The 26,021-nt window shown below is 37.3% G+C and overlaps 1 protein-coding gene across 1 annotated transcript in view; it reads right to left on the bottom strand.

Moving 5' to 3' along the window:
- Positions 1-26,021, bottom strand: part of LOC126473136 (integrin alpha-PS2-like) — a 775,755-nt gene that overhangs the window by 48,915 nt on the left and 700,819 nt on the right. Inside the window, exons 7-10 of the mRNA XM_050099995.1 lie at positions 20,448-20,522; positions 17,862-18,037; positions 11,722-11,934; positions 11,443-11,545 (exon numbers count right to left, since the gene is read on the bottom strand). Coding sequence (XP_049955952.1) covers positions 11,443-11,545; positions 11,722-11,934; positions 17,862-18,037; positions 20,448-20,522 — 567 coding nt within the window. The remainder of the gene's footprint in view (positions 1-11,442; positions 11,546-11,721; positions 11,935-17,861; positions 18,038-20,447; positions 20,523-26,021) is intronic.

Raw genomic sequence — 26,021 nt, 5'->3', positions numbered from 1 at the left:
TCTTATTGTCTTTTAAGATCAACCCAGGTGATGAGTTAATTACACTACAGATTGGACAAAAATTTTAATCTTACATTAGTTTGCATACACTTATGAGGTAGAAACAATATAGTGCTATAGTAATACTACAGTAAGCTTCAAAACACATAACAATTGTAGAAAACTGTTGATTAAAACAACATATTATTATGCTCTCATTGTCTTCTTCAGTGAGTTGAACTAATATAGAATTCTCAGGTTTCCAGCCACACGAGTCCAATGAGGTAGCACAATATTTTATGAACTCACTCAATTGGAAACCTGAGAGCTTTATATTGATATATTAATAATTTTGAAAATTAAAAGTGGTGAGATTGTTTCAGGTCTACTAATAAGTATACATACCTGTCAACGTGAAAGACTTGGCTTTCAAGGTACTTAATACTTTCAACTACATTACAAATAAGTCATATGGTGTACAGTGAACTTGTCTGTTTCATTTTAACACATATATGTAGTGTTCCAGATTTATTATTTTTGTATGCATGACTTTACCAAGCAGTCTTAGCACAAAATTTTAAGTGTACTGCATCATTAGAAATATCTGCTGGCAACAGGTGCATTTAGCACAAGACCTACACCCAGTCTCTGCAATGGGACTGGATGCTGGACACATAACATAAGGCAGTACTTGCTTATGTTGCAGCAAATGAGCAATGAGATGTAGTGGTTATAAGGTAAATGAAGTCACATTGGAGAGGAGAAGCTCACAAATGGCCTTATATTTGAGAGTATGTAACAGTCTTACCAACATGAGGAACCGTCCTGGCATTTGCCTGAAGCAATTTACGGAAATCACGGTAAACCTAAATCAGGATGGCAGAATGTGGGTTTGAACCATTGTCCTCCTGAATCTCAGTCCACTGTGCTAACCACCGCAGCACCCAACTCAGTACCAATGTTTTTTATATTCCACAAATCTACATTAATAATAAATCTGCAAAACTGTAGTGTGTGTTTGTGGGTTTGAACACAATTCTCCAAAACTACCAGACAAATTTTCATGTGGTTTTTGCAGGTAACTTGAGCATAGCTTGCCGGCCGGGATGGCCGTGCGGTTCTAGGCGCTACAGTCTGGAACCGCGCGACTGCTACAGTCGCAGGTTCGAATCCTGCCTCGGGCTTGGATGTATGTGACGTCCTTAGGTTAGTTAGGTTTAAGTAGTTCTTAAGTTCTAGGGGACTGATGACCTCAGCAGTTAAGTCCCATAGTGCTCAGAGCCATTTCATCAAAATTGGTTCACAGAAAAAGATATTGTAATTGAAATTTTATCCACACTAATATCATAAATGTGAAATTCACTCTATCTGTTATGTTTTCACAATGAACCTGCTGAACTGATTTCAATGAAATTTGGTATGGAAATAGCTTGAATCCCGAGAAAGAACATAGTCTGTTTTAGAAAGTGTGTAGTACAAGTTACTTATTGATTTGAAGAATGTTATATGGTTTAGAGAAAAATGTTTACTCTTTGAAAATGCTATTTACTCTTTGACATTGGTCTTTATCACATTTGTGTAAATGTTTTTATTGGTTGCTAAGTGCTGTGTGATATGATTCGAAGTAATGAATACAATGCTTATACAGTCTTCAATGTGTGTAATCCAACTTCCACGCTACTTGTTGCATAATGTACTGTCAATGAGGAAAACTTTCTACCAGTCAGGTTATCATTGTACCACTTTGTATTTCTGTTTCAAAAATGTGGTGTTCCACATACTGGCATTACTATACACTAAAAGTAACAGTTTTATTACGTCTACGATTTCTGCTTAGTATTTCAGTTACCTCTCCACGTTCCTACAGACCCTTAGGCTTGTGGTAGCTCTTTAACTGCATTGGCTACAAAGACAGTTTCTGATAACAGTGATTAAAGTTGAGCAGTGCCATGCTAATATTAATACGATATTTCAAAGTAAACCTGCAATACTGTATTAACGTTGGTTACTTTTACTTCTTATTGACAACTGATCTCCTTTTGGCATTATCTGAATTTGTTTTTTTAAGACTGGTCTAAAGTTAACCTGAATGACAGTGTAACTTTGTACCAGTATTAAAATGGATTTTTACTCTAGTAAGGCATAAGTAGTATACATTTTCACTTTCCCAAGCACTCAATAACTGTAGATGTAAAATGTTACAATGACTGTTGTGATGTGTAATTTATTTTGTGCCCAATATTTTAAAAAATGTTAAAAAAGTGGTACAAAATCACCCCAGTTGACTGTGCATGTTGTATAACGTGTAGCAACTTCAATGGCATGATGCACAGATGCACACTCCTACCCATGCCCCTCTGTATGCACTGCTCAGCAGTGATACTGTGCATGCCAATGCAATATGCATTGAGACAGCTTTGGAGGGGGAGAGCAGGGTGCACATCATGAGCTACTCTTACCCAAACAGGCAGGAATGTGAGGCACCTGATGTTACTGCATGTACAGTAGCTTACATACCCACCATCTCTCCCCATAACAAAACTACTGATATGCAAGTGCTGCCACAGTTAACAGCTAGTCTATATATAGTACTGTTGTTCACTTATCCATGAAATGGTATTTTAATAGTGATTTTTCTCTATGTAGTTCATGCAGTAAGCTGTCTTTTAGAAATGTTTGTGATGAATATCAGACTATATTTCCCACTTTGCATGGGCCTGAATTAGATATGAGCTATTTTGAAAATGAATGCATTCTCCAATTGATGACATACAAGCAAAGGTATAAAGCAGTAGAGTTGCTGTAGGCATAATGTACAGAGGGGACTGTGTGCCACAGGATGCTTACTGAAATTGTAAAGCCCTACGAGAATGCTGGAAAAATGATAAGTGGGGCACTGGTGAAATCCTGTTAGGAATAGCTAGCCAGTGATGAATAAGACCAGGAAAAGGAATTCCTGTCCCAATGCAGTTCTTAATTTATAATATTTTATGTAAGCAATGTAATACATAGTAATTAACTGCATGTCCAAATACAGAGGTTTCTTTGGCTACTCAGTCATTTTTCCTGGCCATTCTTTCAAAATATGTTTCCAAAATGAATTCCATGTGTACAGTGCACAGTTGCATGTGACCTTTGTGAGACATGAGAAGATGAGGCACAATCAAAGAAAGAACTTTCTTCACTGTCCCAATTCCCTTAACAATCTACATAGAATCTAGGATACAATATCAGTCGCCCTCTTAGAAGAGCACATTGGTCACTTGGGAGTGCTGTAAATGGTGCAGATCAGGCAGTCACATGGCCCTCCATTGCTTGAAACAGTCATGGCAGTGAAGTGGTGTGTACGAGATGTGTTAAAAAAGTATTGGGAATTTCCATTTTTTGGAAATAACTTTATTTTATTTTTTGCCTAAATTAATGTTATCTCCTTCAAAGTAGTCCCCCTACACTTATGCCAGTGCTTCTTCCAATCCCCGAAACACTTATACACCAGGATCTTTGGAATAGCACTTTGTTCTTTTAGCAATACACCTTTAATCTCATGTATGCTCATAAAATGATGGCCCTTTAAGGTTCTCTTTATTTTTGGAAACAAAAAAAGTCACACAGGGCCATATCTGCTGAATATGAGGGCTGAGGCATCATTACACTGTTTTTTTTTTTTTTTTTTTTTTTTTTTTTTTTGCCAAAAATGCACAAACAAGCAATAAAGTGTGAATAGGTGCATTATTGTGGTGCACAAGCCATTAACTGTTTTGTCACAAATCCGGGTGTTTTTTTCAGGATTCCTTCCTGCAACCAGCATTGAACTTGCAAGTAGTACTCCTTATGATCGTCTGGCTTTATAACAAGAACTCATGACACAATACACCATTAAAATTGATGAAAACATTGAGCAGAACCTTCACATTCAACTGAACTCATCAAGTGTTTTCAGTATAGGTGATCCACAATGCCTCCACTAGCACGACTGAGCCCTAGCTTCAACATGGTAGCTGCATGAAATGTTTCAATAGTTCTGCATTGTTGTTGACTTCATTTAGTGACTCTTGAGGAACTTCTCTTCACCACTGCTTTTCCTCAAACTTTCTCACCTTTGGCATAAATTCTGCAGTACACATTTCATTCCCAAAAATATGTGAAAATATTTCACGACATGAGGCAGTTTATATGCTAACATCATCAGCAACTTCTATGATCGTGCTTTGGCAATCTTTTTTTTTTTTTTTTCACTTTTTCCACATTTTCATTGGTTGTTCATGTGCTGTGGTGTCCGGAATGCCATTCATCTTCAACATCTTCACGACAACCTTGCAAATGCTTATGCCACTAGCAAGTCCCTGTTTCACTCATAACAGACTCACCAGAAGCAATCCAACATTTCTAAAACTGTGTTACATTTTCTTCCATTTTTGTAGCAAAATTTAATGGAAATTCTCTGATTGAGGCATTTTTAAAACAAATCAATAATGGCCACTCTTAAGCAAACATGTGTAATTTTCCTGACAACTGACGACAGAGTAACATATGATATGGCTACACATACATGTACAGATACATTTCAGATGCAGTTACCAACACAACAATGAAAAATCACTTAGATTTGACTAATACAACCCACAAAATTACAAAATACCAGATACTCTTTAAAACACCCATACATGACAGTGGACTGTGTGGAAATAGTGCAGTAAGATGAGGAAAATGAGAGAGTGGCAGAACGGAGCTATCATGTTTGAACATATACATGACCACACTAGGAATGAAATTACACAATTTGTTAGGGCATCAATGCAGACTATCCAACATGTTTACACAGAATGGTGTACTACTCAAAACCCTGTAACACAGTGTAAGAACAGCTTTCCTAACATATTTCTAACCATTAGAGACTAGAGCTGAGTGATGTACCGCAACAGTGACAGTTGTTTTTGAATCTTACATAAATTGCTGATATCAGTGCATGGTGGTCCATCTCTGTCAGATTATGAGTGAACATTGTGAAAAGTACTGTATGTATTGAACATATGGAGTCAGGTGCCTCTCAAAACATCATGACTTTCAGCGCAGTACACAATGCTGCATGTCTTCCATGGGCCAAACAACATCAAAACTGGATAGTAACTAACTGGAAGCATGTAGTGTGGTCCAACAAGCTGCAGTTTGCCTCTTTTCAAATGTTACAAGGTGTCAAATATTGAATGAGGTATTTAATACACAGTGTGCAGAGCATGTCAGTCAGGTCGGAGGTGGTTCTTGACCTTTTGGGGTGTTTTTCACGCCCTGACTTAGGCTCACTCATGCATGTTACTTTCAGCAAAAACCACGATGTTTATTTCAACATCCTCACAGACAAAGTGTTGACCTCCTTCTGCATCTCCATTATGCTCTGGATATCCCATCTTCCAGGATGACAACAGTTATATTTACAGAGGTAAATGCACATGCTGCTGGTTCCACAAACAGCAGGCACCCTATCACACCTGGAACTGCTTATTAAATTCTATAGAAAGTATCTGGGTCCACTTGTAAAAATATTGGCCAGGTGTGGGTAGGACTTGCACTCGGGGGTTCTGTACAAACTTAATTATGTATGCAGACATTTCATCCTGGAATCAAGAATCTCAACAATTTTTGCCTGTCATCAACAGTGATACTGTGATGGTATTGATCCCAAGAAATACAACACTTTCAGGAATGTTTTAATTTAAGCTTAAAGACAGACAACAAATGAAAAAAAAATCACATTAATAACAAACTGATACTTCCCGAATTTTTTTTCCTTTGCTTGTACTGTTAAACCCTGTTTTTTTCCAAATTTCATGATTCTAAGTCAACGGTAAAATTACTTAATAGGATAGATAAAAAATCTACTCACCAAGCAGCCTCAGAACACACACATAAAAGGTGGTTGTAACTGGCAAACTTTTGGGGCCAGTGGCTCCTTGTTCAGGCAGAGGGGTTGAAGGGGAATGAAGAAGGGTGAAAGAAAATGACTTGAGAGGTCTGGAAAAGGGGTAGATTTTGGTTCCCAGAACCATGGATCAGGGGAGACTTACCATACAGGATGAGAAAGAAAGATTGATTGCTGGGGACTGCATTGGACAAGATTTGAAAATCTGAGAGCTTAAACGTGGAAGACAGGTTAATATACAGACAGAGATTGCTGCTTAAACATCATGCATGAGTCAATAAGAGTAAAAAGCTAAGTGCATTGTATGTAACAGAGGTGGGAGGGGGACAGTGAAAAATAAATGGGAAAGACAATGAAATATGCAGAAAACTAAAAAGGGGTGAAGCAAAGAGTAGTTACAATGAACAAATGCTGAGACAGAAGAACGTAAAATATATTAAGGGTAGATGGGTGGTGAGAACCAAGGACATTGTAGTGCTAGTTCTCACATGCTGAGTTCTGGGGGAAGAATCCAGATGGCACATGCGGTGAAACAGGCACCGAGGTCATGAATGTCACATTGTAGAGCATGCTCTGAAACAGGATATTGTGTGTTGCCAGTATACCCCCTCTGCCCATTTATCCTAATTGATAATTTGGTGGTACTCATGCCGATGTAGAAGGCTGAACAGTATTTACGTAATAGCTGGTACATGACATGTCGTTTCACAGGTGGCTCTCCCTTTGATAGTATATGTTTTGCCAGTTGCAGGGCTCTTATAGGTGGTGGTAGAAGGGTACATAGGGCAAGTCTTGCAGCAGGAACAGTCACAGGGTTAGGAGCCATAGGGTAGGGAGATGAGTTCAGAAGGAGCATATCTGACAAGAATAATGCTGAGATTGGGAGGGCAATGGAAAGCTTATAGGAAGTCATGGCTCTGTCAAAGTAGCTGATTAACACATTCCAGACCAGGATAATACTGAGTCACCAATGGTGTGCTCTGAAGCTGTTTTGTGGAGGTATTAACAGTGCCAGGATAGGATGTGATGGCCCAGTAAATCTGCTTTTTAACTAGGCTGTTGGTGTAATTACATGCAGTGAAGGCTGAGTTGAGAATGGTGGTGTGTTGGTGTAAAGAGTCTGCAGCCAAACATATATGTTTATCTCAGACGCCAAGGCTGTGTGGGAGGGAACATTTGACATAGAAAGAATGGCAACTGTCAAAATGTAAGTACTCTTGTTTGTTGGAGGGTTTAATGTGGACAGAAGAGTGTAGCTGGCCTTCAGTGAGGACGAGATCAACATCAAGGAAAGTGGCATGGGATTCAGAATAGGACCATGTGAAATATAATTGGGAGAAGGTATTCAGAGATTCCAGGAACTTCAGCAGGTCAGCCTCATCATTCCATATGGTAAAGATATCATCAATGTAACTACACCAAACCAAGCAAGGTGTGAGGTGCGGGTGGGACAGGCACGGATTTCAGATGATCTAGGAAATGGCTGGTGTCTTTGATATAGGAGGGGAGTCTTTGTACTACGGGTTGCAGGTGTTGACCAACTAAGGCAGATAAATGTTCAGTGGGTGCTTTGAAGCCAGCAACTATAGGGCGGCCAGGATGATTGGGTTTGTGGATCTTAGGAAGAAGATAAAAGATGGCAGTGCATGGTTTTTGGAGAGGGGGGGAGGGGGGGTGAGAAGTTCTATGGATTGAGGTGTTAGTCCTTGTGAGGGGCTTGAGGTTTTAAGGAGGGAATGCAAGTCAGTTTGAATCACAGGGATGCTGTAAGTAGAGCTTCCTTCGCCTTCAGCCCTTCTGCCTCACGAGGGTTCTGAAAGCCTGCCAATTACAAACGTCTTTTATGTGTGTGTTCTGCCGCCACTTGGTGAGTAGATGTTTTATCTATCCAGTTAAATAATTTTGTCAATAATCGATTGTTTCTGTTGTTATAAGTCAATGGTAAGTACCCCATACGTCTTGATGAGATAGTTCGTGAGTAACAAAATATGTGACTTAAATGGCTCCATCTTTTAACTGCTTCAACTTAGAAGCTTACATTTGCTACACTGCCTAGGAATGATAGACCTTAGTACATGACATATATTTCACACTGATAGGTCTACCTGTTCTTGAGAAAAAGGGGGTCTCAACAAACACAGAGAGACAGATTGACAACAGTTTACAAAAGAAATATTTTTTCATATGATATAATTACAAGTATGCATATTCCAGATAGTTTTCTTTGGTTGTACTGTGAAACCTCCTTGCTTCTTGCCAAATTTCATGATTTTAGGTTAAGGTAAGCACCCCATAGGTTTTATGAGTGAGTTTTCAGATATCAAAATATGTGACATAAATGGATGTATCTTTTGGTTGCACTGACTTGGAAGGTTCAATATTTTACACTGCCAAGAGACCATAGACATAAATTTCAACTTGATACATTTACCTGTTCCTGAGGAAAAGCATTTTTAGCAGTCGGACAGGGAGGCAGACAGACAGGCAGACAGCACAGTTATCCTATAAGAGTTCCATTTTTAGTGACTGATGTATGGACCCCCAAAAATGCATGAAATATAGCCATCAACATCCCCACAATTTGATAGAGCTCTACAGGATCTAACCACCAACAAATGGCTTCATCTGGAAAATTGTAGACTCTCTTCATCACTGAATTGAGGCCCTTAACGTGACTAGAGGTGGTGCTATGCAGTATTGGCATGATGTCTCCTGGGGGTTACTAATTTTTTTGTTTGGTCTGCTTATCCTGCGTGGAAAATTATCCAAGTATCTGTTATTCCCTTTCCATCTATCAACACAAGGAGAAGTTAACAGTATGACAGGACACTTTGGAATCCCTGAAACCAAGTGAGCTGAAAAGCAACTTGAGGCAGCTCTTCAGTGTTATATGGAATCATCACCCAAACACAGCTGGTTCAAGGAATCAAATGACATAGGGAGGCAGGACAACTGGGAGTAGAGAACAATTCATTGTTGTCACAGATAAAAAATTTGTCCCTGTTCTGTCTACTCACAGCACTCTGAAATAGTAAGTGCCTGATTCTGTAGACAGCTCTGCCCTCTGACCCACAGTTCCCTATTTTGGTTAAAAGGTGCACCAGTTTTTTTTTTTTTTTTTTTTTTTTTTTTGTTATGAATTAAGTTTTCCAGTAGGAAATGTTTCAACAATGTTTAATGTAACAGAAACCATACACACTGTTTTAATGACAGAACAAGTGTATTCTGTATTTTACAATGTGGTAAAATGGCTAAGAAGGGATGGCTAGAAGACAAATGTAAGGATGTAGAGGCTTATCTCACTAGGGGTAAGACAGATACTGTCTACGGGAAAATTAAAGAGACCTTTGGAGAAAGGAGAACCACTTGCCTGAATATCAAGAGCTTTGATGGAAACCCAGTTCCAAGCAAAGAAGGGAAAGCAGAAAGGTGGAAGGAATATATAGAGGGTCTATACAAGGGCAATGTACTTGAGGACAATATTATGGAAATGGAAGAGGATGTAGATGAAGATGAAATGGGAGATATGATATTGCGTGAAAAGTTTGACAGAGCACTGAAATACCTGAGTCGAAACAAGGTCCCTGGAGTAGACAACATTCCATTAGAACTACTGACAGCCTTGGGAGAGCCAGTCCTGACAAAACTCTACCATCTGGTGAGCAAGATGTATGAGACAGGTAAAATACCCTCAGACTTCAAGAAGAATATAATAATCCCAATCCCAAAGAAAGCAGGTGTTGACAGGTGTGAAAATTACCGAACTGTCAGTTTAACAAGTCACAGCTGCAAAATACTAACGCGAATTCTTTACAGACGAATGGAAAAACTGGTAGAAGCCAACCTCGGGGAAGATCAGTTTGGATTCCATAGAAATGTTGGAACATGTAAGGCAATACTGACCTTACGACTTATCTTAGAAGAAAGATTAAGGAAAGGCAAACCTACGGTTCTAGCATTTGTAGACTTAGAGAAAGCTTTTGACAATGTTGACTGGAATACTCTCTTTCAAATTCTGAAGGTGGCAGGGGTAAAATACAGGGAGCGAAAAGGTATTTACAATTTGTACAGAAAGCAGATGGCAGTTATAAGAGTCGAGGGGTATGAAAGGGAAGCAGTGGTTGGAAAGGGAGTGAGACAGGGTTGTAGCCTATCCCCGAGGCTATTCAATCTGTATATTGAGCAAGCAATAAAGGAAACAAAAGAAAAGTTCAGAGAAGGTATTAAAATCCATGGAGAAGAAATAAAAACTTTAAGGTTCGCCGATGACATTGTAATTCTGTCAGAGACCGCAAAGGACTTAGAAGAGCAGTTGAATGGAATGGACAGCGTCTTGAAAGGAGGACACAAGATGAACATCAACAAAAGCAAAACGAGGATAATGGAATGTAGTCGAGTTAACTTGAGTGATGCTGAGGGAATTAGATTAGGAAATGAGACACTTAAAGTAGTAAAGGAGTTTTGCTATTTGGGGAGGAAAGTAACTGATGATGGTCAAAGTAGAGAGGATATAAAATGTAGACTGTCAATGGCAAGGAAAGCGTTTCTGAAGAAGAAAAATTTGTTAACATTGAGTATAGATTTAAATGTCAGGAAGTCGTTTCTGAAAGTATTTGTATGGAGTGTAGCCATGTATGGAAGTGAAACATGGACGATAAATAGTTTGGACAAGAAGAGAATAGAAGCTTTTGAAATGTGGTGCTACAGAAGAATGCTGAAGATTAGATGGGTAGATCACATAACTAATGAGGAGGTATTGAATAGAATTGGGGAGAAGAGGAGCTTGTGGCACAACTTGACTAGAAGAAGGGATCTGTTGATAGGACATCTTCTGAGACATCGAGGGATCACCAATTTAGTATTGGAGGGCAGCACGGAGGGTAAAAATCGTAGAGGGAGACCAAGAGATGAATACACTAAGCAGATTCAGAAGGATTTAGGCTGCAGTAGGTACTGTGAGATGAAGAAGCTTGCACAGGATAGAGTAGTATGGTGAGCTGCATCAAACCAGTCTCAGGACTGAAGACCACAACAACAACAACAACAACAACAACAACAACAGACCAACGCTTTCATTTGGTAAGTTACAGCATCTTTGTTTTTTATATATATTTTATGAAAAAAGTAATACTTAATAGTGTACTCAATAAAAATGTAAATCTGCAGGGCGTCATATTTGAAGTTGAGCCATTTATCACAAACTACAATTAAACAGTTGACCACTTACTTAGTCACAGTGATCTTAATTCTAGAATGTTATTGTGGTATTCAGTGTCCAAATACATAATCATTTTATCCTTGTATCACTATCACAAGCAAAAACACAAAGGAGCAGTTCAAGAAAGGGATCTAGGATTGCTAATTACTGTCAATGAAGTCACGAGTTCCTTTACTTGTAGGCTCAGTTCTTTTCACTTTTCTCTAACTAAAGAGTCTCCCTTCAATTTTTAATTTTCTTATTTATTTTATGTACCAGGGCCACATCTCCAATCACCCAGACTAACTAAAGTATTTTGGTTTACAGTATTATGATATATTACACTGACCTCCATATCCATCTTTATTGAGATCTCCAACTGATGCTAAAGAAAGGCCAAATCGTGATTTAGAATTTACACCATCACGCCAATGATGAGTGGCAAACCTGTTCTGAAATATAAAAAAGAAATGCAGGAATGAAGTTAGAGTAAATAGTTGGGCAGAAAAAAATTACAGAACATTTTTGTTTCTTAATTAGTACAAATGTTCTATTGAAAAAGTTTTTAATACATTTTGGTTTGCACTGGTAGTTATATTAATTTTTCACAATGTTTTTATCACTTTACCGTTCCCTTTTTTTGGTAGATTACATAGATACGGCCAGTTTCATATTTTCCTTCATTATTTTGAAGGTGAGTGTAGAGGGGTGCACCAACAACGAGATCATCAGTTTTGTCACCATCCATATCTGATACACAAAGTGCATACCCAAAGTATGCACCCATCTGTTCACCAGTGAACTCCCCAACTTTTTGCAGGAATGATGAATACAAGATGACCTATGTACAAGACAAATATTCAGTATTTGTCAATACCATTTCTTGAATACAAAACTTCATAAATAATTATAAAACAATATTTGCACTATTCGCTTCATTTTAATATGATATAAATTCTTTACTGTTTTAATACATGAAGCTTTGAAATTGAAATACACTTATTCGATTAAATTTAAAGCTATTATATATTAAATAAGAATTATTTACTCACCTGAGAGGCAATATGAGAAACAAGATACATTTTTAGGTGTTGTGAAATAAGAAAGTTGTTCTTAGAGATAAAATCTTAAATATTTTGTTAGCACACTGTTGAATAGTTCAGCTTCCGTCCTCATCATTCTTTGTTTTAAGGTTTACAGAATAACTACAATTAATTTGACATAAACTCTTAAGCAACTGAATTGGACATAGCTGCTGTCACCACAACAAATGTATAGTTCAATGTGTCATGTCAGTAGGATTTTATCAGGCCTAGTGGTGGCCATCATTGTGAGTCTCAAGTGCACTATGAGCAAGCTGTGCAACATCAATGCAAGTCATCATGGGTGTCTGATGCATGGGAAAATCCATTATTAAGATTGTGTAGGCAATGGGCTTCTCATGTGCCCCCTGTCAAGAGTGCATCTTGGTGCCCTATCTGGAGAAAACTGACACCAGAGCCAATAAAATGGGGATGTCACTGGTCATCAGTGGTGTAGAAGAGGGGGGGGGGGGGGGGGGGTTCTATCATGCCTTGGGCACCACTTGCAGTAGGGCACCAATAGTCTCCTAGACGACAAACACAATTTTCTGGAAAATGTGATGTATTATTATTAGAATAAATTCAACATATTATTACTATATGTGTTTGTGCTGAGGGTGGGTGCCAGAGGGGGAGGGGGGAAGGGAGAGTGCCAATAAAGTGTTGTGCCCCGGGCGTCGAAGGGGATGGGGGTGACAATAAATTGTCACGGTCTGGTCACCAGTTATCTTCACTACACCATTTCTGGTCACAACTGACTAACAAAGATTATATCAGGGGATAGATAAGCCACAATGCAGTAAATCACTCATCAATTCTATGCCAGACTGCAACAGCCAATGAAAGTTACATCATCCAGAACCACCTCCTTGATAGGGGTGCAGAAGCCACAGCCCCACACTTGAACCTATGTTTGACATGTTTCATGGCAGAAAAATTAGCTTGGGCACAGGAACACTGGACACTCAAAGTATGAAAATATTTCCTGGACTGATAAGTGATGAATTTGCATATACCTGAGTTTGAATTGATGGAAAGTTATGAGCAAGTTTTATTGTAGATGACAATGGATAAAAAAGTCTGTGGTCATGAAAAATATGAATACACTGAAACTCACCTTGAGATGATAAATCATGCTTGCCAACAGATCTCAGTTCAGGTGGAGGGTGAAGGTATTCACATGTGAATAACAACAACATGGGATAAAATGATGCTACTGATGTGTCTGTCATCATCTGTCACTGACAAATGATACAGAAGTTCACTGTCTGATCATGTATATACATTTGTTCACTTATGTCACCCTGCGGACATTCTGTCCTTTCAGTAAGGCAACGCACCATGCCATTGCTCCCAAATAGTGTCAAATGATTTGAGGAACTTTCTTTGAATATGAGGAACATTGGTTGCCCTCCTGCTCCCTTTCCTCCAGGTTCTACTGAGTACTTGTGGGATGCCACAGAATGGAATGTGCACATCTCTCTCTGACCAATCTCTATCTGTTATTGGCTGTGGTTCAGCAGTCACATGTCATGCTGCCCTGAATGTTTTCAGTCTTTTGCCACAAACTGTCACAGCCTTCAAGATGGTGAAAGAGAATGGTACATAGTACTAGGTAAGTGTCTCTAATCCAAGTGCACATGGGTGTGTTTCTTATGTCTTTTTATGTGATGAAAACTAAATCCTTAACATGTACCTTTGCACACTGTAAACAATAGCATGGATTGTGTTTCTGTTTTGTGTATTTATCTGAGTATGTTACTTGAGACACTAAGATATTATGGAATCAATTATGTCTAATGTGCAAGAATACTAAAACTTGACCTGCCAATTCAATCATGTCAGATGCAAGCAAGACCATAGCTGAACATGGTTACAGCTGCCACACTGAAAAATCTTTGACACTTAATTTTGCAAAAAACCTATCTTATACAGTCATGAGCAAATAAGAATAATTTGCAGTTTCTAAAAATTACAGATATTGTTTACTTATCTCTGTCTTGTGAATTCTTGGCCCACCTGACACCTATTTGTCTGGCTACATTTTACAGTCAGCTCCACTTCATTTTCAATGGAGTCCGAATTATGTCAACTACCCAAGTCTCTTCCCAGAATCATTTGCTTGTATTCCTGTCTCTCCCAGTATTTTTCAACATGAATATTTCCTTTGCTCCAGTTTTTTATGGTATTTGCAAAAAAAGTCCCTGTCTCACAAGGATGCCTGTACGACAGTTAGTAGGGGGTGGGGGCCTAGACCTGGAGGATTTGGAGTGTTTTGGATGATGAAAGTTGACTTTCAAAAAGTGATTACAAAGTTCCAGTTCCAATCAAGTTAAAAATCTGCTTCATACCAACCTTGAAATCATTTTATTGAAAGAAAAACACCTGAATATACTATACTTTTTTCCTTTTCCTGAGAGGTGGGGGTAGGGAGGGGGGTACCTTTCTTGCCCCACAGATATGGGTGACCCCTCTTTCGTTCACCCAAAGTTCTCCAGGTTGTTATTGCTCTTCTATTTATTTTTCTCCTTTTCTGTCCAATAACTACATTCAAATGCTTTAGTACAAAATTTATGAACTGGTTCTGTGACTTCATTGGCAGTTTATATTATTCTCCTCTGGAGTATTTTATTACACATTATTTGAATCTTATTATAATTGCTCTGTTAAGTCTTCCATTGTTTTTGAAGTATATCTGTACTAGAGACAATCAGTGCAATGTTATGAAGATTGTTCAGGCGTGTGCCACTAACCAATATCCTGTCTTTGTTTTCCACTTTTAAGGATCTACAAACTTAGTCCATGGCTCCTGAGATTAGTTTTGATGATATGGAATCTTTTTGCCTGACTTTTTTCAGTTCTGAATTTCCCATTGCCTTGATCATATTTAACACAAGCTGTGTGTTTTCCTTAGTGTCCAAATATTGGTTGAATCAGTGGACAGTTAATACAGGTATTGTTAGAAGTGAAAGAAAAGTTTTCACAGAATTCATGAATCCCAGGTAAAGCTGTTATTTGTATTCAGTGTTTCATTCTACAACTTTCCTCCTGGCTTGTGAGGGGTCCATTGTGTTCTATCCACTTCTAAACCCAGGTTGCTCCTTTGCTTTAATTTCAAATGAACTGTGCAAGATGTAAAAGTGATTTGTTACTTGACAAATTAAACTGTGGCCCATCCACAGCAGACACTAACTTGATCACATGACTAAGAAAAGCCATGCCCTAGTTTAAAGTGGTGCACAGTGCACGTTGTTACCTTTCAGTTCAAGCCTGGAAAGTTGTCACAGAAAATGTCATTATGTGCAGACGTGAGTGTTTGCTGCTAATGTCATTTAATTTATTAACAGTGGGAACGCAAAAGAAGTGAAGGTGCCAATGGGGAAGCTGATGGAAAACTTACAGGCAAAGGTTGGGAAGCAAAGGCAAAATTTCAGTAAGATGATGGTATGAAAATTACAGAAGGAAAGACACTGTGCTGAGCAGAGTGGGATTCAAGATCTAATCCAAAGAAAAAGAAGCAAAGTGTACACAATAAATACCTCATTGAAGGTACAGTTAAATATATTAGACAGCAATTTTTGTGACATTATAAACAATGCAAGGAAATACCAGTGTTGTAAAAACTTCATACCATATCTCACAGAATTGAACTGCATAATTATCATGGAAAATCCAACAAAAATGGCTCTGTCTATGGTTTTAAAGATTGCAGAATGAACACCATGTGAGAATAGGAGAACATGGTTGCAAGTGGGGCATACAACATTAGATTTTAACACAAGTACCAATCAAAGTTTAATGGTTGTGCATACAGGAGATCACATGACTTTCATTCCTGATTTACTTCTCGTGTGTGAGTCTAACACCAAAAATTCAGGCTATCAAACAGATATGGGCAGCAAACATTTTGACAAATACACAGAGACCCAGCTTGAGCCCGGAGTATGTTCAAATGGTTCAAATGGCTCTGAGCACTATGGGACTCAACATCAGAGGTCATTAGTTCCATAGAACTTAGAACTACTTAAACCTAACTAACCTAAGGACATCACACACATCCATACTCAAGGCAGGATTCGAACCTGCGACCGTAGCAGTCACGCGGTTCCGGACTGAAGTGCCTAGAACCGCACGGCCACCGTGGCCGGCCAGGAGTATGTCCTAGAAGTATAGTCATTTTTGATAACATTTTGTATTACAACAAGCAGGAGAAAAAGGTCACCTCTAATTCACTAAAAGATGAAACAAAGTCTTGGCTGGTGATTAATCATACAGATTATGATCCAGATCTAAGGAAATAATTAATTGTGAAGCACCAAACTTCTGTTCACACCATTGACAAAATTTTGCAAGAAAATGGATTTGTTCCCTCCCTGACTTCTACCAAACCATCCACACCTAAATCCCACAGGACTGATCTTGCAAAGAATGAGTTCTGTAATCATATATTCAACATGGACCATTCAAAGCTGAAATAATAACAGCTAATGCTTTTACATTAGAAGACTTGACAAGTCATATGTTATATCACTAACTGTGTGATGACTATGAGATGCTTTGATGAACAAGTAAAATGAAGATAATCATAAAAGTTGACATAGATTTGAACAAAAAGTAATAATTATTGCCTATGATTGAATTCACAGTTGACCAGTTGACAGACTCAGCTGAATAAGACAGCAACATCGATAACCATGTTGGAAATTTCCTGACATTCAAAACTACAAGATGCTCTTGCTAAAAAGTATCTCAGTACTGTGTTCTGGTTTTACAGGCTATCATTAATAAAAATACTAAAGGAAATAATTATCATAGTAAGTATGGCTCCATTCACATAGTAAAATGATATAGTTTCACTCCTGCAACTGCAGTCTTGCCCCTCCCAAAGTACCTGCGTTTTGTTTAATTATCTCTCGTAAGCTGACAATATATGGACTATTTAAATGCGGAGCATGAAAAGTGCTCAACAGAATTATCAGTAATGACAACTAACATAGTTTACAGAGTATGTTTATGTAACTGCATGACCTTCCTTCCTTTCCAGTGGCCATTACTCCACTTATGCTGGTTCAAGATTAGTACAATTCTTCTTCAATTTGGCAGAGAACCGACCATACCCTATAACTTATGGGCTTTTATTAAGATGGGTTCATGGCTCCCAAAGGCACTTTAAAACTACTGCTAGCTCCACCTGGGGAGGAATCCATGTACCCATTCTGACTGTGTCTAGCATAATTAAACAGTCGATCCAAAATTGGTTTTCAAAGTATTTTTGAGTCTTGTACCCATTATGGGACATGGGCAGGAGCTCAGTATTTTCCTATGTTGATGCAGAAAACTGCCTAAAAACCACACCCAGGCTGGCTGGCACACTGGTCCGTGTCGTTAGTCTGAGAAGCGGATTTGATCCTGAGCCATGCACCTCCCTGTGTCCTGTATACTTTAACACACTAGGTTATATGGGTGGGTTAACTGCATCTGGATCACCATTATGTAAATATTAGATGCTTCTACATTTCAGACTTTTTTTTACAAGGGAGTCTTTAGAAATTATGTGTGTCTGTGAATAGATGACTATCTACTTAATCTCTCATAACCTTGAAAACTTTGTTTTTAAAAAGGAAGTACATGAATAAAGATATTTGTTTCAAAATTAAAAAAAGAGCTAAATTAGTCTTTTCATTACCTTTCCAACTAGTCTGTTCCCTCGTGGCATACCAACAGCAGCACCACTGGTTCCATCCCCAGTGAAATCACCAGTAGCCACCGAATATCCAAGGTAAGAATCATCTGACTGTTTTGGACCTTCAGGGGTACTAATAACATCAGGTCGATTATATAGACTCTGTGAGTAAACCTGCCCTGAAAGAAGTCACACCTTCTGCATACTTATTTCTTTCAAGCTGAGTGAGTGAGTGCTCACAAAACAAATACAGAGATTTCCTTCCACAACAATAATTACAAGATGTAACAACTACTTACAGCAATAGCACATACCAGTATTTACAATTATTCCTTCTGAATTTTGAAATTCTGATACATATTCTATTATGACTGCTGTAATGTTTGAACTAGAGAAATAAAACCTTTCACTTGGAATGTACTGAAATGTATTTATTTATAAAAGGTGTCAGATAAATAATAATGCAAACTTTGGCAGAGTCATCCTAGGAGCAACTGGGTCTTAATTTGGCCACCTTGGTCCCTTTGCCCACTGCCCTTTTTCTTGCAAAAGTAACCAAGTCTTGTTTATCAATTTATGTTACTGCTGCGATCAGTGTATATGATCTGTGAAAGAGACTCATCTCTGAGAAGATTTAAGATATTCGAAATATATCATTTATTTTTCCATTTCAGATGCATAGTTATTGTTTGTGAAAAACATATGACAAAATAATAAATTTTAAATACCAACAGCAATAACACATACCAGTTTTTACAATTATTCCTTCTGAATTTTGAAATTCTGATACATATTCTATTCATACAATGAATTTGTTGACAAAGTGATTCACCGTAAGGATAGATGGCTAATAAGAGTAAGGAAGTTATGCAGCATTTTTGGGAAGCTTATTTTGAAATTGACAGAAAATGTTTCAAACAGATACTCTGGAAATATTAGCATTAAAGAAGTATGGAAATACTATGTATAAAATGTATAAAAACTATCGAGGTGGCACACTGGCAAGACACTGGGCGACAGTTCAATTCACTGTTCGCGCATCCATATTTAAGCTTTGATGATTTCCCTCATTACGTAAGGTGAATGTTGATATGGTTCACTATAAAGAGCATGGCTAATTTCCTTCCCCATCCTGTGCTTCTGCATCATCTCTAATGACAGGATGTTAAACCCTGATCCAACTTCCTTTATAACCTATCATGGGCTATTATTCAGAAACAGGAATTTTTTAAGCCATATGTTTACATAGATTTTTCTTGTGTTGGTCCCAGAAACATATTCCAGAAATTTGTACCATTATTTATCTGACGTTCTATGTTATTGAAGTTTGTATAGAATTAAGGACACTTGATGTAGTCATAATTTTTAATACATTTTACATATAATTCCATGTTACTAGTTATTTATGTTACTAAACATTAGCCATCACCTATGAAGCATTATAATGACTCTACACTGTTGTCTTTGAAACAAAGGAAAGTCAGCTGTTGACATAGCCAAGATATAGTCTCAGTGGACATAAAGATGTAACGGAAACAATGTAGTTACAACATACGAGAATCTGTAGATGGTCATGCAAAAGTTGACCATCTGCTTATTAAATTACTGTACTCTAAAGCATCGAACTATCTTGTCAAAATTAGAGCCACATTCATGAGAAGTTAATGAATGAATATGACTTTCATTGGCTATGAGTTGGCTTGTTTCCGATGTCCACATACTGAAGAAGACAACAATGCAAAACTCGATTGCAAAAATACCTTGTTTGTATCATTAAAAGCATATAGTAGGCTATCATCAAGTAAATGAAGATAAGAAGCAGCTAGGCCTTTGTGGTACACTTTCTTATCAACACCTGTAACCCTGAAAAACTACGTACAACGTTTTATTTAATGTTAAGCATATTACTGTAATTTTTAAGAGACACTGTCAATTATAGTTAGATTTCTTCAGTATATATCAAAATTTCTGAAATTAAATGTTAGCTCAGATAATCAAGACTTCAGCAAACTTCCCTCACATAGTGAGAAGAACCACTGAAGCTTATATCTGTATTAGCATGTTTTATTTGAATATAAGATATTATTTATTGTATCAGATTTATTACTTGCCTATTTATTTTTAAATGTTACTTTTTACTTTATTTTAAGCAATATTAAGCTTACAGTTACAGCTGCTGTTAATTTGAAATTTACTTGAAAATAAATACAAAATTTAGAGTTGCGAGGAAACACAAAAATACAATAGTTATGTTCCCATGAACCACAACAGATGTAATGCAGATCTTACAGATTGGCTGGTAGATGATTATACCTTTCAGACCTTCAGAAGAAAGCTTGTTACAAGTATTATGCTTATACATTTCGCTGGGGTTTCACCAACTGTTCCATATAGAACGGATTTGTTACTGATTTTGCTGTCACCAAATTATGTTGATTTTTACAAAGAATGGGATTGTGGTAATTGCACCATTAGAATCCAGTATTTACAATGGTTGCTTTGTTTGTAGCAGTTGCAGGGTTGAAGACTGAGTACTGGTGTAAGCCATCGCCAACACCTCCAGAAAGTAAGTTTATAAATTTAAGTTACCTGGGGGATATGAGAAGTTGTAGACTGTATGAGACCATTTTAAAGATGCATATGCATTAACGGAGTACAGCCTTCCTATAAGGTGAAATGTGAAAAATAAATTAATTAATATACATTAATGAAGAGGCAAACTCTGCAATACATGCCACTGCTATTTAAATCTCAATAACTCACTTCCACACGAATTCTATGAACTATAAGAAAACAGGCAAAAGTCAAACAACAGAATATGACAAGAAATGGCAGTTTGTTTCTGAAATTTGAGAAGGCTTCATTTATGGTTTCAAGACAATATTAACATAAGCTGATGCATTCAATGCGTGCTTTTGGAGCCTTATCTATGATGAACCTCGATTATGTTATTTTAATGCATTTAAATGGCAGTCATATACTGTGCCAGAATAACATTTATCTCACTTTGATGCTAGTTGCAAGCATCATGACAGTAGCTGTAATTCACGATAACAGCACAGGAGGGGAAAAAATCTGTTGGCCTACTGGAGTGGTTACATATAAACATGACGTTTCACAGATATGGACTGATAAAATTAAGATGCTTCAATAAATGGCGACACCAGAAAGGGTCATATACAATATTATCCAGAGATAATGCTTTATTTCAGAAGGACAAGGAGCTACGATAGCTATCGGCAAGACTAAAAATCTTGTCAGTTTTATTGAATGTATGTTGTTTGTAACTGGGAAGATAAGAGACACAAAATAACTAATGTATTTTAAAACTTTTTCGTATAAGAATGTTTACAGACCAACCTCTGTAGTTCTATGGTTTACTACGTATTCTCCATAAGCTTGTTTTCCTGTTTTACAAAACTTTCCCTGACCATTCATCAGGGATGTTCTGTAATACACCATGCAATGAGTGTCCATCACAGTTCTTTCAAATATTCTTCTTTCCATTCTTCTCTTCACAGTGACTTTATAATCTAAGTGGAGCATAGTTAAAGTGCTGGAGTATATCAATGTATCCATCACTTCCGGTCCACCTCCTTAAATTTTCTTTGAAAAAAGTCATTAATGAGATAATCAGAAGCTGTAATAATGATATATTGAAATTCTAGAGATTCATATGATGATCCACCTAAGGAATTTATCTGCTAAGTGGACCTACTGCAGAGAATAGACAAAGTTTTGCCCTTCTTCATATTGGAAACCACAAGCTGGGTATTCTATCTAACATCCCTCATTTCTACAGTGAGTATCACTGCCTGGCCTTCTGTGCTGTAAATGACTAGCCTATAATATTTATAGGGACTGAGAAGACAGTAAGCATTGGATCAACTCCATCAAATGATCTGGCTGTTGAATGATGCATTCACTGACAGAGCAGCATGGTAAACAAAATTTATGAAGAAAATTATCTTTTTGACTAAAAACTTTCGCTGTAACTTTGTACCACAAGTGCAATAAAAGGTTGTTAAAAATAAAATCAGCTTTGCAAAATTCGCTGGACAGCTGCAGTGTGTTGTATTATCAGCAGATCTACACTGTTCATGTCCCCATTAACATAGAGCGATCTCAACTAATCATAACTTGAGTCAAGCTGTAGATTTTCTTTACTTGACAGATTATGTATTTCATTTTATGTGTAAACGGTGGCAGCAGATTTCCCTAACATTCGTGTTCCCACTATCACAGCAATACTCTTTCTTCAAAGCACACCAGTGGAAATTTTACTCTCTACTCATTCTTTATTTCATTTTTGTATATGCTAACTGCTAGATTGGGCAATGATTGAACATGTTCATATGCACTGATAAAATACATGAACTATAATGATTATTGACTGTAATGTAAGTGTGTCATCTTGAGGCGAGGTCAAATGCCTGATACTTCATACATGAATACCACAAATGCAGTTAATTGTGTGTTTGAATAAAGGATTCAGTTCTATAAATCACCTTGCAACTACTTCATAATTAGAAACAAGGTCCTCTGATCTCTGAAATCTCTAGAAAAAAGATACACAGAAAATTCCGAAAATTCCGAAAATGCTTCAATTCCTGGTGATAAAAACCAATTAGAGCTCCATTAGAAAGCCCAACCAATTAATTTCAGAGGGACAATATTTTTCAACTTGAAATTCCACAGTCCTAAACATTCTGAATTTTCATCTAATAAAGGACAACTTAAAACACAATCATCACATAAGCAGTGCACTTTGCTCAGGAAAACTCTGTGAATGCTGTCTCACAATCTATGTTTCAAAATGTAAACTTTTTCATTCAGCTGTATGCATTACACATATTTTTTCATTGCTGTATTCATGAGGCTTCCCATTTCTACAGAAACGTAAGACAAAGTACTCAATTCAAAATCTGCATTTCTCATTAAATACTTTTGAGAAGAATCAAATTACCTATCCAGTCACTTTGGAGTTCAGATCAAGAATCTACAAGTACATCTTAACCATACTCTTCTGTCTAAATTCTGGCTATTCTTCACTGAGCTCCAAATGCCTCTCACAGATTACCCTCTATCGAAGTCTATCCAACTTATCACCCACATAATAACACATTCACTTCTGTATCAGTGAACCATATGTTCACTGGTTACCCTCCCTTCATCCATTTACTCTTTTCAGTGGCATCTCTTTGCTTAATGTTGTCATTTGGCAAGAACTTTGGCTGTCAGTCACCTCCATCCTACAGCACAAAAAATTTCCTTTAATGTCATGGAAAAAGCCATTTAGTGTTAGGTTAAGCAGTGACTTGAGCTGTATCTATTATCTCCTTTTGTGGACCTTCCCAGAAATAGAAGTTTTTACTCAAGGAACATCAAAAATTTTATAATCGTTACTGACAAGGACAGTTGTCCTTTATCTGAAACATTAGAATGCCCAAAACACACAGAATTTTTCATACCATTAACCAGTATGACAATCATTAGCCCTGGTTACAATAATCTTTGAGGTACAACTAATGTCTCCAAACTGCATCCCAATCACACTCAGATAACTACTCTACAGAACATTTTTTCTAACACACATAAATGATGTATTGCATCACTGCAGCTCCCTCAGGCCTCTCTTTAGTTGCGAATTTGCTGAAGGAACCAACCAGATGTTCAATAAGAGTGAAGTAAGAAAAACCACGGTGGTAACTCCTCAACGTGTATCTGAATCAAATAATGGTACACAGTGTTTAAGGTGGTTGAATTATATTTAGGAGCAGCACAACAGTGCACAAGAAATATCAGTATGACTATTCATTTTGTGTTATTTGGTCAAATAATTTAATGTGAATGCTGAGACCAATTCTTAACTCAATCCATCCAACTGAGCTACTGTTCCGTCTGTAAACATGCTAGCAAAACTGTAATGATAATGTTGATAACAATAATAATAATAATAATAATAATAATAATAATAACATCTGAGAAAGGAAACATAATAATAATAATAATAATAATAATAATAATAATAATAAACTATCTGAGGCTATTTGTGAGTTCATCAGTAATTTGACTTTATCAGTAATTTTACAATCCCCTGGCTGCATTATCAGTGCTGTGCACATTAAGTTGCATGATGGGGCTGCCATCTTTAGGTATTGCAACATGCCTAATTTTCTGTCGAGGTTGTGTCTCTTAGAGAAGCTTGTTTCTCTGTTCCTGTAGAGTCCTCTCTATCCTAAATTTTGGGGTTCACTTTGTCTGGCTCCCTATTTGAGACTGCTCTAGCTTGGGTGACTGCCAGTAGCAATGTTACTGCCAGCACAGCACTTAGCTTCATCGAAGTACGCAAATCCTCCCACATGGCACTTAAGGTGCATTGCAGATGAAGGGCTGCACAAGTAGAGACATGATTAGAAATGAAGATATTAGAGCAGTACTAAATATTTTCAACATGATTGAAAAAAATTAAAAATATCATGAAGATTGGAGACAACACCTCATGAGCAAACCAGGTCACAGAGTTCCCCAGAAGGTTCTCAACTACAAGCCAAATGAGAAAAGAGATGTTGGAAGACTTTGAAAAATATGAAAATAATTTTGTTTATGATTTCAGAACAGCAACAGCCTATTCTTTGAAAGGAAGATGATGATGATGATGATTGTGATAGTGATAGTAATAATAATAATAATAATAATAGCAGTAGTAAACTGCAATAATACACAATTTATCTATAGCAAGTGAAAAGATTAGGATATTACCAACATGTTTTACATAGCATCTAACTTGAATAAGCCATAACAACAAAATTACTGACCCATTGTTTTTAATGCAGCACTCCTCAAAGTGTACTATACTGAACATGCTACAAAAAGAACTGCTTAAAGAAAATTAAAAAAAAAAGAGTCAGTTTGTAAGCCTATGGTGTAATTTGATAACTCATTACCAGTTATTGTTGGTGCCAGATTGATTGCTACACAAATGATTTTACATAACAATGTCAGAAAATCATTGCTTTTAGTGTTTGGCTAAACTTGTGTTGTGCCACTAATGTGTAAAAGCTTCTTTGCACTAATTTAGGTGTGTGTATAAAATGCATTTTGGTGCATAAATAAGAGAGAAATACTGCCTTTCTTGCATAACCTTGAGGCTATTCATTATTGAGCAAGTGAAAAAAAGGTGTACCAACCACTAGTTGCTTGTGTTAAAATTTAAGTGTTTGAAGGACTATTAAAGTGCAAACAGTTCATAGTTGGAATTTTATTTTTGTCTGTATATCATACCAGTTTGTTAAGCATTAAGTCATGAACCAGCATAGTGCCAATTTGTAAGAGTTAAATAATTAATGGCTGGGTGATGGCCATAGTAATGAAAGGCTCACAATGTAAACAAGTCAGTCAACTGAAAGAGTGTCAGTGCATGAGTCAGCTGAGAGAAATGGTAGTGCTGGGTGGGCATGGTGATATGGCAACTAAAAACTAAAGACATGGAAAGAGGGCAGTTGTCTTAGAAGAGGTCTACAAATCAAACAGAGCTACTGTTGATGGACAAAGGCAGTTTTGCCAGATCGATCTGATTCCCATTAGGAAGGTCTCTGTGAACCGGTTGTGTCAGATGATCACTGTGCAATGTGGTGGAAGATGGTTAATCCAGTAAACTGATCAAAGTGTTTGGTATAGTCCTTCATATGTAACATCAATGTACAATTAATTACAGATAGTTATAATAATGAACTTAACAACACGTTTTGTCGAACCTCAAGTACCTTCATTTTGTTAAATCTGTTTTTTACTAAAGAGTAAACTTCCTCTTGTGTCATCTATAGCTTTAGTGCCAAGAGGTACCCCGGTTTAGAGTAACATGCAAATAGCTTGTTGTACATTACAACTTACTACACGAAACAGTTGAAGTAGCATCATTCAAAAGATGTCATTGCTGCATTGTATGGTATGTAAGTGGACAAAATGCTCTAGGGACAAGGGTGGCAGTCTTATTGTTCTTTGACAGTACAATCTTTGCAAATATTGTTGCTGTGTCCTGCTACGAGTGCATGCAAGTTTGTGTGCACCGAGAGAGAGAGAGAGAGAGAGAGAGAGAGAGAGAGAGAGAGAGAGAGAGAGAGAGAGAGAGGGAGTGTGTGTGTGTGTGTGTGTGTGTGTGTG

The sequence above is a fragment of the Schistocerca serialis genome, chromosome 4 (assembly GCF_023864345.2).
Source record: "Schistocerca serialis cubense isolate TAMUIC-IGC-003099 chromosome 4, iqSchSeri2.2, whole genome shotgun sequence".
Lineage (NCBI taxonomy): Eukaryota > Metazoa > Arthropoda > Insecta > Orthoptera > Acrididae > Schistocerca > Schistocerca serialis.
This window is presented reverse-complemented; position numbering and strand designations above follow the sequence as displayed.